Source organism: Lipophrys pholis (assembly GCF_963383615.2).
Source record: "Lipophrys pholis genome assembly, chromosome: 2".
Classification (NCBI taxonomy): domain Eukaryota; kingdom Metazoa; phylum Chordata; class Actinopteri; order Blenniiformes; family Blenniidae; genus Lipophrys; species Lipophrys pholis.
Window position 1 is genome coordinate 2,725,247 of NC_137636.1, and position 22,714 is coordinate 2,747,960.

General features: G+C 44.0%; 1 protein-coding gene across 1 annotated transcript in view; it reads right to left on the reverse strand.

Moving 5' to 3' along the window:
* Positions 1 to 1,485: 1,485 nt before the first annotated feature.
* neo1a (neogenin 1a) overlaps positions 1,486 to 22,714 on the reverse strand; it is a 220,984-nt gene continuing 199,755 nt past the window's right edge. The window contains exons 17-28 of the mRNA XM_080458855.1: positions 18,578 to 18,810; positions 14,150 to 14,288; positions 11,407 to 11,514; positions 10,824 to 11,018; positions 8,826 to 8,894; positions 6,730 to 6,865; positions 6,373 to 6,644; positions 5,146 to 5,238; positions 4,673 to 4,843; positions 3,726 to 4,013; positions 3,341 to 3,483; positions 1,486 to 2,105 (exon numbers count right to left, since the gene is read on the reverse strand). Coding sequence (XP_080314981.1) covers positions 2,019 to 2,105; positions 3,341 to 3,483; positions 3,726 to 4,013; positions 4,673 to 4,843; positions 5,146 to 5,238; positions 6,373 to 6,644; positions 6,730 to 6,865; positions 8,826 to 8,894; positions 10,824 to 11,018; positions 11,407 to 11,514; positions 14,150 to 14,288; positions 18,578 to 18,810 — 1,934 coding nt within the window. The 3' untranslated portion in view covers positions 1,486 to 2,018. The remainder of the gene's footprint in view (positions 2,106 to 3,340; positions 3,484 to 3,725; positions 4,014 to 4,672; positions 4,844 to 5,145; positions 5,239 to 6,372; positions 6,645 to 6,729; positions 6,866 to 8,825; positions 8,895 to 10,823; positions 11,019 to 11,406; positions 11,515 to 14,149; positions 14,289 to 18,577; positions 18,811 to 22,714) is intronic.

A 22,714-nucleotide genomic window follows, 5' to 3' on the forward strand; every position in this document is an offset into this window, starting at 1 on the left:
AAAAAGAAAACAAAGAACCAGCTGCCTGCTGCTTTACCTAGGACACTACGTTACACAAACAGCTTCTGATATTTAAAACACAAGATATGTAAGAAATGTACTTTCCAAAAAATTGTGAAAAAGTGCAATACAGGTTCAACTGTTTACAACTCAATAAGATTATTTCCCAAATGGAGTCCGGTCCGTTTTCTCCCCGCTCTGTTTTCATCATCTTGTTCTCCCCCCCCAAAAAAAACCCAAAACAAAAACTTGTTCCTTGTTTGTATCCGTAGTTAAAATCTCTTACAGTTATATTGACATTCATGACGACGTACATTGATGAGAAACATGGTATTTCACAAAAGTAGAGCAAATTACTATGATTGCAAATGACAAATTTCTTTGGGTAAGAGGGTGATGAAAAACTACCTTTTTTTTTTTTTTTTCCTTTTTTACATCAGATTTGTGTACAGAACAAGCTTCGGGTTTTTTTTTTTCTTCATACAAAACCTACCATGTAAAAAAAAAAAAAAAAAAAAAAAAAGCAAACCTGGGAGTCCCCTTCAAAAGGCCGACAGTTCTGCTTCTCGATGGGCGGCGTGTGATGAAGAGCAGCAGGGAAAGAAAACTGAAACGCACTCAAGGTTAAAAAAAAAAACACACCTGGTTCAGCAGAACGAACGTGTGGAACCAAATATTGGTTCTCGACACACACATTCGATGGAACTATCTCGTATAAAAGATCTGCCGGAGGAGATTCATTGATTCCTATTTGTTTAAGGAAAGGTGATGGGGGGGGGTCAGCGCCCTGAGTCCTTGGTGCCCCTGGCCGGTGGAGGGGGTCCTGAGGAGGCCCCACGCCGGCGAGCCAACAAGCAAAACAACGGTGGTAAGGCTTTTAAAACGGAGCTCCCAACAAACAAATGAGACGTCTGAATGTACAAAGCAGGGAGGGGGAGAGAAAAGGCGACGCTGCGCCCCGAGAAGAAGCTCCTCTCTATCCTGCTGAAGAAAACTGAGTTTCAGGACTCTTTCATAATCCCACTTTCATCCCAAATAATAATAACGAAACCATGGGTAACATTAAAAAGAAATGAGGCAGTTTAAAAAAAAAAAACAACAAACACAAACGACATATGTACATGTTTATAAGGATATGTGTGTAAAAAAAAAAAAAAAATACAATAATAGAAAATAATAAAAAGTCATGGCACAATATATGACACAATGGGATAAAAGCAAAAAAAAAAAAAAGACATTTCTGAATAATGTAGGCTTGTAAAAAGAGGGAAGGGGCTGATATCCAATGTTCACTTCACTGAAACGGCCCAATAGATATACAAAATGCACAAAGAAAACACTAATCAAACAAACACTGTGTGTAGACCGTGCCGCATGAGCACCAACATCAAAACCAGCATATTTTTGGACTTTCTCCTTTTTGACTTGACGTTGAATCGACCGCCGATTTTCTTTTCTTTTCTTCTTCTTCTTTTTTTTTTTTTTGCGCGCGAGGATAAAAAAACCTACCGTTACGGATTTTTGCTGAGGAGAAAAAATTCACAATCTTCCGGTTGTAAGTGACCAATGTTTTCAAAAGTTCATCGTCTCTGAGAATGGGTTTGTTGTTTGTTTGTTTGTTTGTTTGTTTGTTCTTCATATAAAGATGAAGCTTCTCACTTTTCCATCCCTCTCATGGCAATCTCCTTCCTGAGACTGAGCAAGGTATGCCGGAAAAAAAGGTTCCTAGAGTGTTCAGTCTGGAGGCGCGTGTGTGTGTGTGTGTGTGTGTGTGTGTGTGTGTGTGTGTGTGTGTGTGTGTGTGTGTGTGTGTGTTCTCTGCAGGGGGCTTCGGGAGTTTCCTCGGGCGAAAAAGGCCTTTTAGTGTCCGCAGGCCTCTCGCTGCAGAAGTTTAGGTGTGTTTAGAGAGTGTGTGTGTGTGTGTGTGTGTGTGTGTGTGTGTGTGTGTGTGTGTGTGTGTGTATGGGTGTGTGTGTGTGTGTGTGTGTGGGTGTGTGTGTGTGTGTGTGTGTGTGTGCTCATGGCGCTGTGGTGATGGCGTTCAGGTCCTTCATGAGGCCCTCCAGGTGGGCCATCTCCTCGGTCAGCTCGTCGGGCTCGTAGCTCTGGGGGAGAGGAACAGGGTTACTGCGGGGGGCGGGGGACGGGCAGGGAGGGAGGGAGGCAAGCACCTGGAAGGAGGGAAGGAAGAGAGGAGAGGAGAGGAGAGGAGGAAAGGAAGGAGAGGGTCAGTCAGGGATCTGTCTCGCAGAGGACTGGAGGAAGGGGGGGGGGGGGTGGTATGGGTGGGGTGAGGCGAGCTGGGGGAGGGGAGGGGTGGAGGGGGTCAATGGTACTGCAGACAGAAGCATGGAGGAAACCAAAGAGAAGCCGACACATAATCCACAGCCAGATTAACGATGGAGAGGAGGGAAGTAAACAAAAAGGTTTGATGGTAAAAAGAAAAACAATCGTTTCATTCCGGTTATGTTTTTGTTTTTTGGTGGAGAATTTTTTTTTTTTAAAGTGGTTAAAGAGTTAAATTATACATAAAGGCAGCAGACAACGCCACAAATAAATGGTGAGATTTGAAGTTGGACAGAATAAAAAAAAAAAGAGAGAAAGAACAAACAGAAAATGTGGTTAAAACCGATGTCGTACAATCATCCGGTGCTCAAAGAAAACCTGACGTGGGTCTGGAGGGAGTGATAGAATATACAGAGGGACTTTAAATATATAGAGGAATTACACATCTTCTGAAATTACTTGCAATTACTTTCCATGAGGCCTCGTTTACACGACAATGCTTCAAGTACAAACGCACGTCTGTTTTTTTTTCCGTTTCAGGAAAGTGACGTGTTTGAAAACTACGTCCGTTTCTATGGAAACGGCAGAAACGCTGAAAATGACGTAGTTAGCACGGCAGGCTACGGATTGGTGCCGTTGTTGTGGCCATTTTCCTTTTCAGCGTTCACACTGGAACGGACGTCGTTTTCTAAACGTTGCAATGTAAACGCAAAACTTCTCTGAAATGGAAACGAGAAGACGACGTCTTTTCACTGGAAACGTTGTCGTGTCAGTGGCTCTGTTTTCTAGACTGTTTGGAACAAAGTGACTTGCTATATATATATCTATACATATATATATATCTATACATATGTATATCTATACATATCTATATCTATATATATCTATATCTATATACTGATTCTAAACCTCTCAGAAAGCAGCAGGTGCGTCACGCTATGCCGATGATGTGATTGTCTGAATGCTCTGCGTTAAAACATTTTTTTAAACCATCAGTGCGCCTGAACAGCCTGCAGTGCTCTGAGCGACCACAGGGCGGGGGCGCCATACTTACGCTGTCTACATCTTCCAGCATTTTGCTGGTTTCTGGTACGTCGGGGGCGGGGGCGTTGGGCACGGTGACCACCATCGGTGTTCTTGTCCTTCCTAGCGTTCCAATGGAGGCTGTTTTAACCACGTGAGGGTGAGTGGGAGGCCCTGCGTCAAAAGTCCCACGGTCAGTGAATGCAGCACGAACTCTCAGGATTATTCTAGATTGAGCTGAACATTAACACGTGTGTGTGTGTGTGTGTGTGTGTTTGTTGCTGCATGTGCTTGTGTGCATGCGTCTGTTTGTGTAAAAGTACGTTTCTGTGTGTGTGTGTGTGTGTGTGTGTGTGTGTGTGTGTATGTGTGTGTGTGTGTGTGTGTGTGAGTGTGTGTGTGTGTGTGTCCCTCACCAGTCTGAGTGAGCAGCGGCGTGCTGGGCAGGGCGGGCGACTCGTACGACGGGTGGCTGGTGGCGGGGATGGCGGGCACGGCGAAGCTCTTGAGCGGGTGGGCGTGGGCGTGCGGGTGGGCGGAGCGGTGCGGGGGCAGGTTGCTGGAGTAGCTGGGCTCCTCCTCGGTGGTGGTGGAGCCGTGGTAGCTGCCCTCCGGGTCGGCCATGATCTCCGAGGGGCAGGAGGCCTGGGAGGAGGCGGTGGGGGGAGGGAGGGGCTCCGAACTGGGGGTGTTCCTCACCGACTCTGGAGGGGTGGGGGTGGGGGTGGGGGCAGACGGTGAGCAGGAGGGTATTCACAGCACAGCAGGAATGGACTGTACTTCAGATGATTACATTAACCTTTTCCATATTGGGAAAGTGCCCACATTAATTCTGCAGGACGTCAAGTGGCTTCTCCTTTTCCCCACTAGAGTCAAGACACTTAGTTCATAATCGATCTAATGGATTAGAAGTTAACATATTGGATAAATAATTAACAGGATCATTTTTCATCTTCATTTCTTTTTCATCTCCTGAAAGGTCAAAACTTTTCTCTTGGTTTTCAGAGGAGACAAAGTCAAGTTCTGGACTAAAGCAGGAGTTTCAAACTCATTTCACTTTACAAACAGACTTTGTTTCATCTTCAGTCGGCCGGACCGGTCGAAACGGCTTTAAATAGTGTATTTATATATATGATTTTAAAGTATAGCTGTATCTTTTAACAAACTCTAGAGATTACGGTTTCTCAGTTCACATTAATTAAGTTCTCTGAAGAAGAAGAATAGTTAGTAACACCACAAAGGACTAAAATATCAACATATTATGATGCCAAGGACTGAAAAAAAAGAAAAAGTCAAAGGCAGCAGGTAAGACTGCCAGGCGCGGTGTAAGTCTACTGCCGTCCAGCAGGTGGCAGTGTCTCACCTGTAGAGTCCACCCTGTCTAAATGGGAGAGGGGGGTGACGCAGGCGTGCGAGCGGGGGTGCCCGCCGCCCTGGTGGTAGAGGTAGCTGCGTGTCGGCGACGCCAGGCTGCCCATGTGATAATGGTGGTGATGGTTATCAAGGGAATGGATGGGGTGAGCACTAATCACAGCTGTGAATGGAAATGGATACACACACACACACACACGCACGCACACACACACACACACACACAGGACAAGATGTTTAACCAGCTGAAACAATGATGAATGGTGAGGAAGTGTTTCAGCACATGCAGTTTTCTAGGATAATCGCACACAAAATCAATAAACCAAAAATTAAATATGAATGAACATTTAATGAAAAGCATGAAATGTGTTGTGTTTAAGTCTGTGTGCATTTTGTTCTCTAAATCGGTTGTACACCTCTGAACTACACACACCCACTCTCTCTCTCACACACACACACACTTACGCTGAGGCGGCTGTGCGTCAAAAGGCATCATCATTTTAGGCCTCATCCCTCGTCGGCCTGCGAGTGTAGACATGCTGTCCTCTGACTCGTGGCCTAAAAGGTACGGTGGAAACCAGCCAATCAGAAAGAGCCCAGACTCCGCCGGTCCCTGAGTGTTTTCGTCAATGACCTCTTGGTCGTGAATCAACTTTTATTTTGAAAGGTTGATTTGAAAAAAAAGTCGTCAATTTGGGAGCGTGTGCTTGCAGCAACATGACAAGGAATGACATTTAGTGGAAACATGAAAAGCGTGAAATGTTTGATATGACAGCAACAGAAATGCAGCGAAGACGAGGTCGACTGTGCGAAATAAAGAAGAAGAAAACCACGGATGGAACCTCTGATCCAGGAGCACTGACGTTTAGGCAAAAATCTAGAAATAGAAACAGACACAGTCCAACATTCTCCTGGGAAATCTGAAAACTTTTGTTTGGTGCGTCACTGGTGCTGTTTTGATGATGAGGCGCGGTTTTGGAACGTATGAAGTGAAAATGCATCGTTTCAGAAAAATTTCGGGTTTAAAAACAACAACACCGTTTGAAACCGTCGTAGTTAGAATGCTAGGCCACTAGTTGGTGCTGTTTGTTTACTATAGGAGCGTTTCAGAAAAGTTGTGCTATCCCATTTACAAGGAGACGGAGCATTTTTAAAAAAGTTGCATTACCCCCATTGTCATAGGGACGGAGCATTTTCAAAAAGTTAAAATTTCCCATTTCTATGGAAAGAGTAATTTCAAAAAGTAGCATTTGCCCCCCGTTTCTACGGCGCATTTTCAAAAAGTGGTGTTTTCGGTGGCTCCGTGCAAACTTGTCGTATAAACGCACATGTAACGGTCGATTTCCATTTCACTTGAAAAAAACTGGAGAGTGATTTTCTGTTTGCTTTGTCTCAGCAGCTCCACCTCTTTGCATCAGTCAACATCTTTAACGTTCCAACACAGTTGGAGGGAAAACCTCAGGTTGATCTCGCTACCATGACAACGGACGTCTGTGAACTCCTCTCACTGTAAGACATGAAACTGAGGATTTTAAGAAATTTAAGACATCGTCGCGAGGCCAAGGTTCAGATTTGGGCTCATTTCACTCTGAAGACATCAAACATTTTCCCGAAACCTCCTATTTAAAGAGCCCCCCCCCCCCCCCCCCCCCCCCCCTCCCCCGGCCGGCCGGGCGGGCAGGTGGGACCGACCTCGGTAGGAGTTGCGTCTCTGCTGCAGGTGTGGGTTGCTCTCCAGGCCGCTGTCGGCCGGCGTGATGTCCTGAGACGTGCGGGGGATGGGCGTCTCGGTCATGACCGGGTTGGGCTCCGGCGACTTGTCCATGGGTTTGAGCTCCAGCCTCTCGTGGTGAATCCAGAGGTCGGGCGGCTTCAGGTCTTTGGAGTTCCCCTTGTACTTGTGGGAGCCGTTGGAGGACTTGGAGGCGGCTCGCTTTCTGCAGAGATCACCGTCAAACACGCCGCTTAATCCAGGGGAAAATGCACATTAAAAAGAGGGAAAACGACAGCACAGAGGAGGCGACTTGCATTGCTCTACGCGTGACTTACTTCTTCTGGTGGGACGTGGTGCGCCTGGTGCACAGGAACGCCCCCACCACCACCACGATGATGGTGAACGCGCCCACCGAGATGATGATCACGATGACCATGATGTGATTCTCCCCACTTCCGACCCCTGATTTCCCTCCAGGAGAGAAAGAAAACCTGGATTAGACTACACTCGGCGAGAAAACTCACGCCAGCGAGCGAGACGAGAGACAAAAGTCCCATAAAGACCTCAGAGTCTTACTTTTATATATTTGTTGTCAGAAACTGACTGCGTGTCATTGAACAGTTGCATTAATGTTACGTAACGTTATTCCCTGTTACTCTTCTAGCAGGTCTTTATTTATACGTATTCCCCATTTTAATATGTTTGTGGATTTCTCTCTCTCTCTATATATATAGCTCTATATGGGTCAAGTCTCTAGCTCCTGTGCATCACTCCCAACTTGACATCCATGCAGAGTTCACTGGATTCCACTCAAAATGAAGAAACAATTGTTCCTTAAAGAGAATGTTTATTTTGGGATGCGCCAGTCAACTTAAACAAATCCTGCACGCGGTCCCGACTTGGTCGTAGCCGTAGCATTAGCATTAGCATCTGGTGAAAAACCTTCAACAGAAAAAGACAAATTAAATTTTGCACAGAGTGTATTATCCAGACAAACAAATGCGTACGTGACTGAGGCCCTTTTTACACGACAGCTTTCAAGTGTCCATCTTAAGCTCGGAGGCACTGGAATGATTCGGAAATTAAAACGCTAAAACGACGAGTTTTCCCTTGAAACACTGTCGTGAGAATGGGGCCATAATTAATGCGATGTTTAATATTTTCTAACTAAACAACACCCACATTTATTTTCATTAATTACATTAATAATAAATTATTATTATTATTTCTAATCAATTTAATTATATTCATTAGCTGAATTAATTAAATGTCGAATATGGGCGTCTGAGGGTCAGTTGGTAAAGTGGTCGTCTCTCAGTCAGAAGGTTGCAGGTCTGATTCCCCATCTGCCCTTGTCCAAAGTGTCCCTGAGCAAGACACTGAAACTCAAATTGCTTCCAGTGGCTGGATTAGGCGCCTTGCATGGCAGCTGCCTCCGTGTGTGTGAATGTGCGTGTGAATGGGTGAATGTGATGCCGGCTGCCTGTCTGCCCTCAACAATGTCTTCAGGTTGCATCTTTGAATAAACCAAGAAAGCCTCCTGCTGTGGCAGCATCTCGCACTGCTTTGCTTTTATGAAATGTGTTTTTATACGATTCCAAGCGGTAACATTCCGGTATGAAGCCGGAAAGAAAGCCAGACAGAGACAGGGGGTTATGATAACAGTAGAAATCATAACTTCAGAACAACCATGGAGAGAATGAGCTCCTCAGTCAGAGGAGTGAAGGTTTGGAAATAAACCATGAGACTGTTTCAGTAAAGGCTCAGACTGACCACGGTCAGCCAGTGCATCGATCGCCAACACTGTAAATGGGACGCTACGTAAGAGTAGGATAGTATAATTTTGTGTATTTTGTGTGTATATTGGGAATCTGTGTACTGTCTGAATATTTTCTAATACATTGGATTTGGGAAGAAGGATAATTATAAAATGCGATTATTGAATGTTGGGGAAGGGGTAGAATTAAATACTTCCTTCCTCCTTTTCCAATGTCGAATTAGGTATTTGTGTTTTATGTGTGTATGTATACAAGTATGTAGTTCTCAATATAAATTAGTTTTTTGTGTACATGCACTTTGGTACATATAAGCCAATTTGTATATATTTATTTAGAGAGATTATTGACAAGTGGTTTTAAATATGTGTATATTTATGTATAAGTATATATATATATATATATATTATATTTCATTCCAGATCTGTCAAAGAATGTAAAAAAAATGCAGATATATATATATATATATATATATATATATATATATATATATATATATATATATCTGCATTTTTTTTACATTCTTTGACAGATCTGGAATGAAATTAGAAAAAAATTATGAATTAATTTTTTATAGGACTCCTTCCATCTTAGTGAAATTGGGCTCAGATAGTGTTTGGAGCTGTTACAGAAGAAGAGAAAGACTGAACTCTTACCGAGGGGCATTCCCGGGTCCTGCGGGTGCTGGTTGCCTGGCGGTCCGGGCTTCGGCGGGAGATTGGAGGCTGATACACGAGGGAAGCGGAGATAAATTTCAGGAGGTGATTTTAACGGGCTGCGCCGCTGTCACATTTACGCCTCCTTCAAACCTCCTAAAGACACTTTATAATCTCTTCCACAAGCACAAAACAGATCCTGCCACACATGCAAGGCGAGCTGTCACGGGCCCCGAAGATGGAAAACCCCCCGAGAAGGAGCGACACGAGGAGCAGTCGGCAGTGATGAAGTGTGAAGAGGGAGTTTACCTTGGTCATTAGCCATTTTGTCAGAGGACTCAGCTTTAACAGGCCGAAAGAAAGCAGCGAGGGAGGGAGAGACAATAAAAAGCAAAACAAAAAACTGGTTAGAGGGAAAGGGCAGCGAGGGAGGCAGAGACACTGGAAGAGCCAAGAATAGTGAGAAGACCCAACGAGACCAAGTGTTGACAGACAGTGGAAATGACATCACGAGTACAAGATATAATATGATATATAATACAAAACTGATTGTAGGTCAGAATATATGATGCCAAAGACCTTTGGCTTTTGACAAAGAGATAAACGCAAATGCAAGATGTTTGCGTGACAATTTTCCTTTTACTACATACATACATACCTACCTACCTACCTACCTACCTACCTACATACTGTACATACTGCACATACATACATACCTACCTACCTACCTACTGTACATACTGCACATACATACATACCTACCTACCTACCTACCTACCTACCTACCTACCTACCTACCTACCTACCTACCTACCTACCTACCTACATACTGTACATACTGCACATACATACATACATACATACCTACCTACCTACCTACCTACCTACCTACCTACTGTACATACTGCACATACATACATACATACCTACCTACCTACCTACCTACCTACCTACCTACCTACCTACCTACCTACCTACCTACCTACATACTGTACATACTGCACATACATACATACATACATACATACATACATACATACCTACCTACCTACCTACCTACCTACATACTGTACATACTGCACATACATACATACCTACCTACCTACCTACCTACCTACCTACCTACCTACCTACCTACCTACCTACCTACCTACCTACCTACATACTGTACATACTGCACATACATACATACATACATACATACATACCTACCTACCTACCTACCTACCTACCTACCTACCTACCTACCTACCTACCTACATACTGTACATACTGCACATACATACATACATACCTACCTACCTACCTACCTACCTACCTACCTACCTACCTTACATACATACATACATACATACATACATACATACATACATACATACATACGTCACCATTTTCATTCTCTTACATCATTTATGGACTTTAATTGATTTTATATCACATTGTTATCTTATATTGTGTAACACCGCCTTGATTTCATTAATTTTCGTTGTTAAGCAGTTTATGTTTTCGTCTGCGTGTATTTATCTATTTATTGGTTTGTATGTATGTCTTTGACGAACTTTTTTCAAAAAGTACTCTCCCAAATTGCATGAAAGTTTCAGTGATGATTTGTCATCATCCAAGGACCTAGCCATTAGATTATGGGATGTTAACGACTTAACCGTTTCCGAATAAATCCCAAATAACTGCAAAGAATTGTCCCATACAAAGCGGATGAGAGAGAGGCACCTCATGGGGGAGGTCAGCATCGGTTGCCACGGAGACGCTCCCGGCTCAGTGTTTCACACATTGATGTAGCTACCTGACATGCTAGTTAGCATCCATATGAGCTAACTGCTATTATGCTAGTTAGGATAAATAAACCTTCGTCATTGGCGAAGGTCTGGAGCCTCTTGATTTAAAGTCTATATACTGAAACGTCCAACCATGTTTTTATGTTTTCTAACCAATTATTTGTCCATTTTCTGTCTGTGTCCGAGTCCTGTGAGTGAAACTTACTCTTGGGGGTGCGGAAGTGGACGGCCTCCGACATGGGGCCCATGCCCTTGGAGTTTCGGGCCTGGATCTTGAAGTAGTAGGTGGTATCCAGCGTGAGATCCTGGATCTGGTGGGTCAGCCGGTTTCCCACCACCGGCTCAATGACCCAGTCGTGGACTTCAGCGTTTACGTCGGTACTGTAGTAGATAATGTAGCCTAGAAGAGAAATGAGCTCTTTTAATATGACAAATATTCATCCTCTAAGTGTTCTGACAGTTAAGTGCCTCCAGTAGAAAATACACAGAGATGGATTGCACTATTTAGAGTATTGTTAAGATTCAATGCAGGACTTGTTTACAATGCAGTGTTTAAAATGAGATATTCTTCTCAAACCAGCCCGGCGTTAAAAGTCTGAAAACTTTCTGGGGTGGTTTTATATATGGTTTTACTAGCAGCAGATGAATTCCCCACTTAAACGGGATTTGATTAGTCGGTTTAGAGGAGAGCTGGTACACAGACATACTAATGGTCCGAGCTCAGAAAAGGGAAAAACAAAAACAGATATTGGAAATCTGTGAGACCACAGAACTTTGAAAAGACTCACCAGTGATTTTTCCGTTGGCCTCAGACGGCGGCTGCCAGTTGACGATTATGGTCCGAGGTTTGTTCTCTTTGCTGACCACAGTCACGTCCTTCGGCGAGGAGCTGGGAACTGAAAAGACGTTAAGAAGAGACTGAATCAAAAGTAGTTTTATATATTTAACAACACGGTTGCGGAATAACTGAAAAACCTGGGTATGGGTGGGTTTTGTGTCTGATTAGTCGATACAGGAGTGTTGAACACGTCTCAGTTAAGGGCCACATGCAGTCTAATTTATTTTGAGTGGACCAGACTGGTAAAATACTGCCATAATAACCTAAAAGGTTCTTTAAAAAAATTTGATTTGCCACATGAAAATGTCGAGCTTTACACAAAACTAAACAATTACTACGGAAACTAAGTCCAATCGCAACGTGAAGCCTGCTACTCTTAAGAAATTTGTTTAAAAAAGAATAAAATCTATGTTTTCTTTGAAATATTGATATTTTGCTTGGTGGTTTGGCCGGATCGGAGCCTCTTGTGGGCCGGTTTTGGTCAACAGGCTTTATGTTTGACATCCCTGTTATGAACTCTTATTCAGTTCCACCAATGTGACTAGTTATTTACAAGCAAAGCGGCTAAACAGGCCCTGAATGTGTCATTTTTACTTAGAATACAATGGAAATACTTTAATAAACAGTCATATCATCCAGCTTTTCAACACTTTCACAGGGTCTCATTAGTCCAAAAACATTATATTCAAAGTTTATTGCCCCAAATCCAGCTCCTCCTTGATTTTTCTCCGTTTGAATATTGGCTCATAGGAGCCGCATTCATAATCTGCTGTGTCTGTGTGAGCTGGACTGGCTCCGCCCACACATGCCCATCTTGGGAAGAGGAGGACGTACTTCCTCTCGTGGTGCCATGTGCCAGAGCAGAGCTGCCTAATTGTGGGAGGGGTCAAAGGGAGGGCCTACCTTGATTGGGATTGGCTAAACCCCCGATGACACTATATAGGGTTTGATTTCTGATTGGCTGGTTGGAGCAACACACTTTTTAAAACCTGAAACAAGCCAGGGAGAGAGAGGACAGACTGTCTTCACTTCTGGACCATAACTAATGTTGGAAAACCTGTAGAAAGTGAATTTTGCATAATATGACATGTTTAATACCAGAAGGAAATTATTTGACGCCAAAGTTGTCTAACCTTTATCATATTTACAAAAAAAGAGGTGATTTTTGAAGACAAAAGAGCAAAATAAATAAAAAAAAGTTTTGTGAATATATAAAAAAGTTTGAAGCAGAAGCGACGCGTTTTGCTGTTATCTAGACAAATTCTACACAAAGAGATTTCAACATATTTTTCAGGTATTCTGTGATCGTCGTGAAGAATTAGGAAGTTACAAATTTCGATGAAGGGTTACGGCGACGGAATCTGTGAAAATCGGTGTTCTGACGGCTGCAGCAATGGTGCAATCTGAGGAGCGACGGGCTTTTGCATCAGTCTGAAGGGGGAAACCACAGGATTTAAGATTTTTGGGACGATTTGAGTTTTAATTTGGTCTGTTTTGACATCACTGCATCATACTGTGTGTGTGTGTGTGTGTGTGTGTGTGTGTGTGTGTGTGTGTGTGTGTGTGTGTGTGTGTGTGTGTGTGTGTGTGTGTGTGTGTGTGTGTGTGTATATGACCTTGCAGATACCATCCACTTGCTGCCTTGTGAGACAAACCGCTGGCTAAAATAAAAATTGTTGTTTTTTTTTGGTTCCACTTCTTGTTTTAAATGTAATAAATGTCAATCTAGTATTGAGAATGAGTTTTGGTTTATAATGTCAGGTTAATGTTGAAGCGTCAGCAGTTACACTTTACAGTGACATATGGGCACAGACAGTTTCCAGCTTGTAGATTTAATTATGTGATGAATACCCAGCAAACAAATAAGGGGGGGGGGGGATATATCGCCAGTACAGGGTGGGAGATGGATTTCAAATGACTGCATGTCGACACGGTGACACAAAGAGTAATTCCATCATGGATGCGTTGAATTTATTCGTTTTAATCGAGCTGACTCGGGGGTGGGGGTGGGGTGGGGTGGGGGTGATCATTTATTGCCGTCCTGCAGATATTGTCTAAGGTAAACGGTAACGAGGTCTCGCGCTGATCCAAGTTTGAAGTAATGAGTGCAGAAAAGCAGCGATAAACCAAACGGAATGCATTTTGCTCTACAGGCTCGAGCCCATAAAAGAGTCAGGTGTTGGTTTGTGGGTCTATTACTCCTCAGGCTGAGCCGCCTGGTCATTGGTCTGCAAATCAAGATGAAAACTGGAAATTATTGTGTGTTTGAGTACAAAACTGGATCAGTAATATGTTATTCTTTTTTAAAATTTTTTTATAATTAGTCTTATTTTGTACGGGAGTGTGGTTAGTCCATCTTACCGTTAGTGAACAGCAGAGCAAAGCTGGGATCATTTTTAATCAGGAGATTTCTTTTTATAATTATTGTCTTTGTTTATTATGTATGTTTAAAAATGAGAGGAAAACAAATAAAAAATTAGGTGTAAAGAAAACGTAGCTCCCAACAGGACACGGTACTGTGTAGTAATCCTTTATAAATATCCCTCGGAGCTGCAAGAAGCCATGTCACTTCCTCCCCGCCAGCCAGGGGCTCGTCACACTGCGCTTTATGTATGCAGGTATAATCTGTGTGTGTGTGTGTGTGTGTGTGTGTGTGTGTGTGTGTGTGTGTGTGTGTGTGTGTGTGCTCATACTGGTCTCGAAGGTGGTGCCCTGGGCCGTCATGCTCCAGGTGCTGGTGCGCCGGCCTTTGGTCACCATGACGGAGAACTCGTACAGCGTGTTGGGCTTCAGCCCCGTCACCATGTGGTTCAGGCTGGTGGTGTTGGCCATCTGGCGCGAGAGGAGGGAGAAAACACAGGGAATTATTATAATGAACAAGACTTCAGTCTGACGGGTTTACACTAACAAGTTCAGAAGACGAGAGTCAAGAAATTCCATCATTGTAAAAGTTCTTCTACAATTTAATATCACATAAGTGATTATCCCCACTATTTGTCTGTGAGCTTAATGTATTGATGTTTTAGTCCACAAATCCAAGTAGTCTTTGAAAAACCAGCCATCATAATGCCCTGGAAATCATATACCTTCATCAAATTGCATTAGAAATGTTCTCGGAAGAATAAATAGTTTAAAGTCTAAGATTAGATTAAGACGGTTAGACCTCTAATCATTTGCTTCATTAGATAAGGCTGCAAGTTGAGCACCAGCGATCCAGAGGGAGCGAGCTACTAGATCAGGGGTGTCAAACTCATTTTAGTCCAGCAAACACTTACAGCCCAATTTCATCTCCAGTGGACCAGACCGGTAAAACAGTACCAGAATAACCTTTAGATTTAAAGCTTAAAGCTTTTTTCTTTGTTGTGGAGCAGAGTATACCTGATGAAAATCTTTTCACAAAAATAAAACAAACAATTACTATTGAAAATGATCTACAATCTCAATAAAAAGTCTATTTTAATGAAACCTTCTTGTGCAAAATACATTTAAATGACCAAAAAAAGCTTCTTCAATCGCTGTTGCATTATGGGTGTTTTTACAAACTCACCCTGACAGCATGGCTTTGAGGCGAATTTGCTTGGTGGCTGAATTTTTAGCTTTTCACGTCTGACACCCCTGTACTCGACAGCTCCATTGGTCTGAACCCTTCATACACTTTGTGGACTGATTTGCACGTCTGAGCTGATCCAGAACTTCACTTCTCAGGCTCCAGCTCCGTGAAGGTTCCCCACGTGAACTCCGAGCAGCCGTCGATCAGGAGGTTTTTCTCTCTCTGAGGCAAGCCAACCAACCGCTACCCGACTGTGCCACCTCCGGAACAGTTAATAGTCTGAAAATGGTGAATGCTGAGTTATGTAACCGTGTATCTGAGTCTCTCCACTGGCCTGAAATGGCAGGAGCAGAAAGCCCGAGCTCGCTCCGAGCCGGGCTCGTCGGCGTCCTATCTATAACGTTGCGTGCTATGACAAAAGTGCAGGCGTCCGCTGGGGGCTGTCAAACGGAGGGCAGTGGGATAGGAAAGGGAAACATGCAGCCAGTTTTAGAGCAGCCGTCCCTTTAATAATGCACAAGGCTGTCTGGTTAGACTCTCTTTAAGAGAGGCATTAAGGTGAAGGCGTCACTGCTGGTTATACCTCCGGAGCGCCGCTACACAAACACGACGGCACGCACGAGATGTATGGCTTCCGCACCCTCTTTAATGGGCTTGTTAATATATCAGGTTTCATTAATGGGACCGAGACATAACGAGCCTCTGCGTCTGTTTAATTACTGTCACAGTGTGAGAATCAAAGCAATTTGGACATCCACGCATGGCGGCGGGCTGAGCCGTGCCGTTTGTGGATTTAATGAATTCGGTTGCTTGATATTACGACGACGCACAAGATGACGAAGCAGCTCTTCTCCGGTTCCCTTCAACGTTTCTCGGGATAACAGGAAGAAAGCAGAATTCTCTTCAGGTACAAACAGCAAACTGATGCAAACAAAGCTCGGCGACAACCTCCCCAAATGATTGTCGAGTCTGAGTGCATCAGCTTGCTTACTTTGAATGTGTGTGTGTGTGTGTGTGTGTGTGTGTGTGTGTGTGTGTGTGTGTGTGTGTGTGTGTGTGTGTGTGTGTGTGTGTGTGTGTGTGTGTGTGTGTGTGTGTGTGTACATGTCTTCTGTATGGAGGATGCGTTCCCTTTTTTTTTTATAGTTCTCAGTTTGTCTTGTCCTTGCTGAATAATTTATCAGTAAACACAGGCCTTTATCTGAGCTTTGCACGGTCACACATTTGCACACATGCATGAAACCACAATCTTACACACACACGCACACACACACGCACACACACACAAACACACACACACGCACACGCACACACACTTCTTTCTATCATTGGGCGACATGGGAGCATCATAACTCACTACACATGTTGTTTTTGCACGAGATTACTATGAATAGTGAGGAGAGAAGAAAGAGGAAAAGCAGGAAAAACAACAGAAAAGAACAAAAACAAGAAGAGGAAGAGGAAGAGGAAGAGGAAGAGGATGATGAAGTGGAAGCGAAGAAGCAAAAGGGGAAACATTTAGAAAGTAAGAAGAAAAAGAGGAGGGGGACGGATGTGGGGAAAAATGTGCAATCAATAAAAAAAACATAAATTAATCAAGATAATATAATGTAACTGCACCATTAATAATCCTCTGAATAATTATAATGCTCTGTTTCCATTTTCTTTTGCATATTTTATCATGTTAGTTTATATTCTGATGGGTAGCTTTTCTTCTTTTTGCTTTTTTTTTGTTTGTTTCTTAAGTAAAAAGCAATACCAGCAGCATTCAGAGACATCCGGTGGTCACAGATGGTACAGTATGTACAGATATATTTTGAGATGTATGTCGCTATTTATTCAGTTGCATGAGCAACCAGCTTTTAAAAAAAGTGCGCCTGATGCAGCCTCTCATGAAAATGAGTTTAGAACTCCGTTTTCAAGCACAAATGAAAAAGTTTATTAGCGTTTTGGACGTGAGTTTCCACGACAACGGAGTCACTGAAAGCGCAACTTTTTGAAAACGCTCCGACTCCGTCTCCGTGAAAACAGCAGAAACTTTTTCTTGTGTTACACCTCCAGTGGAAAACCCAGTGTGTTTCCTGCAGCTTCGACTGTGAAGGAAATCTAAAGCAAAGTCTCCACAGAGTAATCACACTACAATCCTCCACCCTCACATCAAGTCCAAATATTTACACGGGAAATGGCTGCCTGATATTTTCACGCTGCACACCATAAAAATCTGATTCCAGCGACAAATGCCAAGAAGGAAGAACTCTTGGACTGTATTGTAAAGAAATACAGCCGTAACAATGCTTCATATCACCAATACTTCTTACCACAATCTTCAGCTTCAAGTGAGATAAACACTCAGTCGAAGTGCAGCAGTTTTGAAAAAAAGAGCACGAGGAGAGTTTATTTATCTATTTATTTTTTTGTGGCACTGAATTAAAATCGCCTGTTTCTCTGCTACAAATCCAAATCCCAGCCTCACGCTGGCCTTGAGCTCCGGAGCTGCGGTGGGAATACGCTGTTATACACCCCTCGTATGACAATAGCCTTTTATTTCCAGCACATCAATACATCTCTCTGCTAAGTGAAGGCCCGAAGCGATGAGCAAAGCCCCACTGTGGACCCAATACACCGCCACGGCGCTGCATTAAATGAAGGCGAGTCGCTGACGTTTCATCACAGTTTCACAGATTTCGGGTCGTTACTGAGTGAATTACTCAGAGTGGAAAATAAGTTAAAGGAGCTGAAAGGTGGCGAGAAAGATAAATGAGCTTTTACTTATTGCAGATTTAAAAAAAAGCTGCAGTTCGTTTTGTGGCAACATAAAAAATCAACACAAACTTGATTTGACACACAGACGTGGATCAGCCGTAACATTATGACCAGTGACAGGAGGCGTGAATAACGCTGACAGCAGGGATCCTGTGTGCACGCGGGGTCGGAGCAAACCTGCAGCTTACGTCAGGTCCTCCTGGCCTGTTGTGGACAGTAACTATCAGAAGTGCTCCTAAAATGCAAAGCCGTGAACTAGTGAGAATGTGGTGGTTCATTTATTCAGCATTAGGCCCCGTCTACACCACAGCGTTTCAAATGAAGCTGAAGCTTTGGGTTTCCCAGTTTACACAACAATGCACTGAAAACACAACTTTTTCTCGTGTGCACAGCGAAAACATATCGCATAACAATGGAATTCCCGTTTTGTGGATTCAAATCACCATGTCGTAAACACAAAAAAATATGAGCACTCAAACTACTACTTCATGGCCACATTGCAGTATTTCCTGGTCGCAGATTAGAATTTTGTGGCCTAAAATTAAAATTTTTGGGTCTAATTGTAGTATTTCCTGGCCACAAGTTATTATTTCCTGGCCACAGATTACTATTTCATGGCCACAGATTACTATGTCATGGCCTCAGATTACTATTTCATGGCCTAAAATTACCACTTCGTGGGCTCGAGCTATTATTCCGTGGCCACAGACTGAGATGTCTTTACATTTTGTTTGTTTCAGGCGGCACAAAGCTGACCGACAAGATATTAACCGATATAACTCAGAGAATGTGTAGAAGGCTGTCTTACCTTGACTTTGGTGTTGGCGGGGATGTTGGTTTTCCATCGCACGGTGTAGTAGCGGTTATCTGTGATCTTTTGGTTCTTGGGCAGCGAGTTGTCGGCCCAGGTCACCTTGATGGTGTCGTGGCTCAGCACAGAGGCCTGAACGCCCACGGGAGGCATCATGGGAGTGGGGTCTGGTACTGGGGTGTATGGAGCATGGAAGAGTTCGTACAGGTCAACATCAGGGTCTATGGGGTCTGCACGTCAGGTGGTAAACCCGCATGCATGCACACAAATTAAAATGGTCAAAATTAAAACACAACGGGAAAGCGTGGCGTGGCGGACCAGACAAGTGGAGCCAAAAAAAATAAAAAACAACAAACAAACCAGGATGCAGGGATTGGATGGAGAAGAGAAAAGAACGGTTAATGTGTTAAAAATAAGAGTTGATTGCAATGAAGGGGGGAGGGGGGATGTAGAGTGCAACATGGGGGGGGATTGGGAAGGGGTGAGAAGAAAGAGAGAGAAGATTCTATTAGAAAAACAGACACTGACCTCTACCATCTACAGACTCGGCTGCTATGTAGGAGCTACTGTACAGAGATGTAGTTTCTATAAACAGTTACTACAGAAAGAGAGGAAGTGAGAGTCTATTCATAAGAAAAGATAACAGTAAATGGAAAACTAGAGTGGAAGCAGATCAATCCCCCAGTCAGCGGTTCATAACCATATTAATACGCTGACCCAGTCTTTTCAGAAAGAGGCAACACAACATGTTCACAAACGTTTACGCGGAGCTTTTTCACTGCAGAGTGGATAAACATTACAGGCCCGGCTACGCTCCCCTCTCCACGGGGCGACGAGGTGCATGTCGTCCTTGAAAACTGTTGAACAGAGAATTGGGGCTTGAGGTTGGCGTGGAGCCTGCGGGCGGAGAGGAGAGGAGGGTCGCAGACGAGCGGCGGCGGGAACCTTCCGTCTGCGTCTCTTCTGCAGCTCCAAGGCGTTCGCTGAAATCTGGTGGCGAGGAAGCCGAGCTTGATCTTCTCCGCTTTGAATCGGCAACACATAATGACTAACATGCGTCACTTGTGCGTTTCTCCAGGAGACGGGCGAAAAAAAAGAAAGAAAAACCCCTCCAGTTGGGTTTGAAAAGATCAATTGTTCTCTGTTGTTGCTGCTGTTGTGCATTACGGGTCTGAGTTTTTCTACTGTCACCTCGCCACACGAGGCCACTTTTTCTAACGTTTAGAAAGAAGGAAATTAGTCAATTAATTGGATGGCGAGGTGGTTTCCAACCTGCGGTCCGTGACGTCCTGGGGACTAGAACTCACACAAGGGGGCCGAGAATGTAAATTATATTTACAGGTTGACTGATGATGAAAACAGCCTCAGCCTTGTGTATTTCTTTAAGTTCCTGTTCTCGTGAGTTTGTGTTAGTGGGAAGAAAGGAATCCGGGCTCCACCAGGCTCCACCAGGCTCCACCAGGCTCCATCAGGCTCCACCAGGCTCCACCAGGCTCCACCAGGCTCCATCAGGCTCCATCAGGCTCCATCAGGCTCCATCAGGCTCCATCAGGCTTCTGGCCAACATATCGAGGGATAAACGCTTCAAGATGTCCCGCCGGCTTCTAGTTTGACTGCTCCCGGCTCCGTCCGGACTCCAGCCGCGACTGGAGAGAAAGCTTTGGTCGGTCACCCATGATGACTCGCCCTCCTCCACCACTTGTTGGTTCTCCACTCTCCGCCTCGCTCCATTTCACACCTCTTTGTACAGAGCTGCCCTCATTATATTCCCAAGACCGAGTCAGTGTGTGTGTGTGTGTGTGTGTGTGTGTGTGTGTGTGTGTGTGTGTGTGTGTGTGTGTGTGTGTGTGTGTGTTCTGAAGATCCTAGCATTCATGTGGTTTTTTAAAGGTTTAAGAGCTGCATTGCTTTACCCAGCCTTCAGTATTTATGAGGAGAATAATGTGCAGGAGAGAGGCTGACTTGCCCTCAGATTCTTTTTTTCAAACAATAGATCGAGGTGAAACATTTCATTTCCTGCTTCTCAGTTAAGACGTCATGTTATTATAAAGTATTCAGCCGAGCTCTCTCTCAACCCAAGTTCACCAAGTTTCTTTCTTTCTTTCTTTTTTTTTTTTCCAAAAGTAAAAAGTACTATGTAGGTCAGCTCGTCTTTTTAATCCCGACTTGAACAAACTGGCAGGAAGGGAACGCGCCCCCGAGGATTCAGCAGCAGACGATGATGGTGGGCTTTGGTTCTGCTTTGAGAGGAAACGTTTGGATCTGACGAAGGGTTGCCAAAGCCACCACAGGGGGTCTGCCTGTGTGTGTGTGTGTGTGTGTGTGTGTGTGTGTGAGGAAGCTACATAGAGAGGGGTGTACCGTCTGACAGTATGCGGGTGTGTGTTCGCACACACACACTCGTCTTCCACCCCCCGCCCCCCCCCCTCCAAGCGTGTTGACGTGATTCGTGCCATCCCGCATCCCACCCCTCTCTCCAGCTCCAGACAAACCGGGGTGATCAAGGCTGAGCGGTGAGGCGGGAAGGCAGCGTGTGAGAGGAGGCGGTGGCGAGGCGGGCGGGCGCAGCCCACATTCGGAGAAACCCCGGGGAGCGCGGGGCTGCTCGTCTTCTGACACTGTCACAGAATCAGTGTGAACTCAAAGAGCTTGCCGTCTGAACTGGCAACAACTCCGCACTCCCAGATCATTTGTCGAGCGCCGCGGATAAGAGACGCGACTCCTGCTTCTAATTGAGAAAGACGCCGCATTATTGAGCTGTCACAGACAGCGCAGGGGTTAACGAAACATCTCGAAACGTTGGCGGGGTGTCACAGTTTAGCCTCACAAATGTGTCGCAGGAATTTTGAAGGTGTAAAAAAAACAAAAAAAACAACAACAACAACAAAAAAAACCAACAACCATGAAACCGCATGACATCTTTGCAGATTTCTCAAACCGGCTTGAGATGTGAGGAAATAAGTTCTCTGGGTGTCACGCTCCTCTCATCGGGATCCGGCTGCTGCATTTTGCTCGACATGTTTAGACAAAATGAGAACTTTGTAATTCTACAGTCTAGAACAAAGCTGCAGAAAATATCTTCCTGAACGGGATAAACTGGGATTAATTATGTGACTCTGCAAACTCAAAGCGACAGAATTTCAAATATGACAGAAAAGCGTGATTAATTCATAGAAATTGTGCAAAATTCTGCCATTAGTGTTTATATTTACTGCATGTTCACCTAATATCAGAGTCTTAGACCCTGTTATATAAGAACTTTAAGTTTTTGTTTCAGAACATTTTTACACGAAAGTTATGTTTGCAAGAACGCTGAAAATGAGGTAGTTAACATGTCAGGCCACTAGGGGGTGCTGCTGGTTGTTGTTGTAATGAAACCACACATGTGTACAGAGAACGATACGCTTATCAACAGTGCCACCTCATGGCCTGGCACGCTAACTACACTGTCTTCAGTGTTTCCATTTTCAACAAGTTAAAATGTTAAAACGATGCGTTTTAACGTGAAATGTCATGTAAATGTGGCCTGAAGCTTAAACAATTCTGGATAGCTTTAATAGGATATAACAACAACGTTTTATATATTTTCATATCTTTTCCAGCATGATGTCTTATAGATTAGGGTTTGTTCATTAAAACTTCTCCGCGCTTTGATTCATTTTTTGACATTTCAACAGTGACTGGCAGTAAATTGTGAGATCCACAAGGCCGTAATAGAATGACAACAGTTGTCTGAATACTGACGCCTGAAAAAAAGAAATCCCAAACTCCCGACATTAAATCACGACTATAAAGATTTTTTAAAGCATCTCTCACAGTCGGTCCTGAAACACTTGACACCAACGGCTCTCCGGTGTGCAGCTTCCAAATGATTGCGTCTCGCAGTAAATCATCCCTCCGGTGGCCTTTGCCGTTAAGTTTGACAGCATTTCAGGATAAAATATCTTTTCCAATATACGATGAGCCTATTCCCTGCATTGTAATATTGGGACGAGTAATGTAGGAGGAGAATCTGAGGGTTTGATTTGATTAAAAAGAGGCCTGAGTATTTGGGGGGGCCATGAAGGCGGCGAGCTAATTACGGCGCCGAGACGCCCTGATGACCCATTTTCTTCTGAGTCGTGTGCCGGAGAC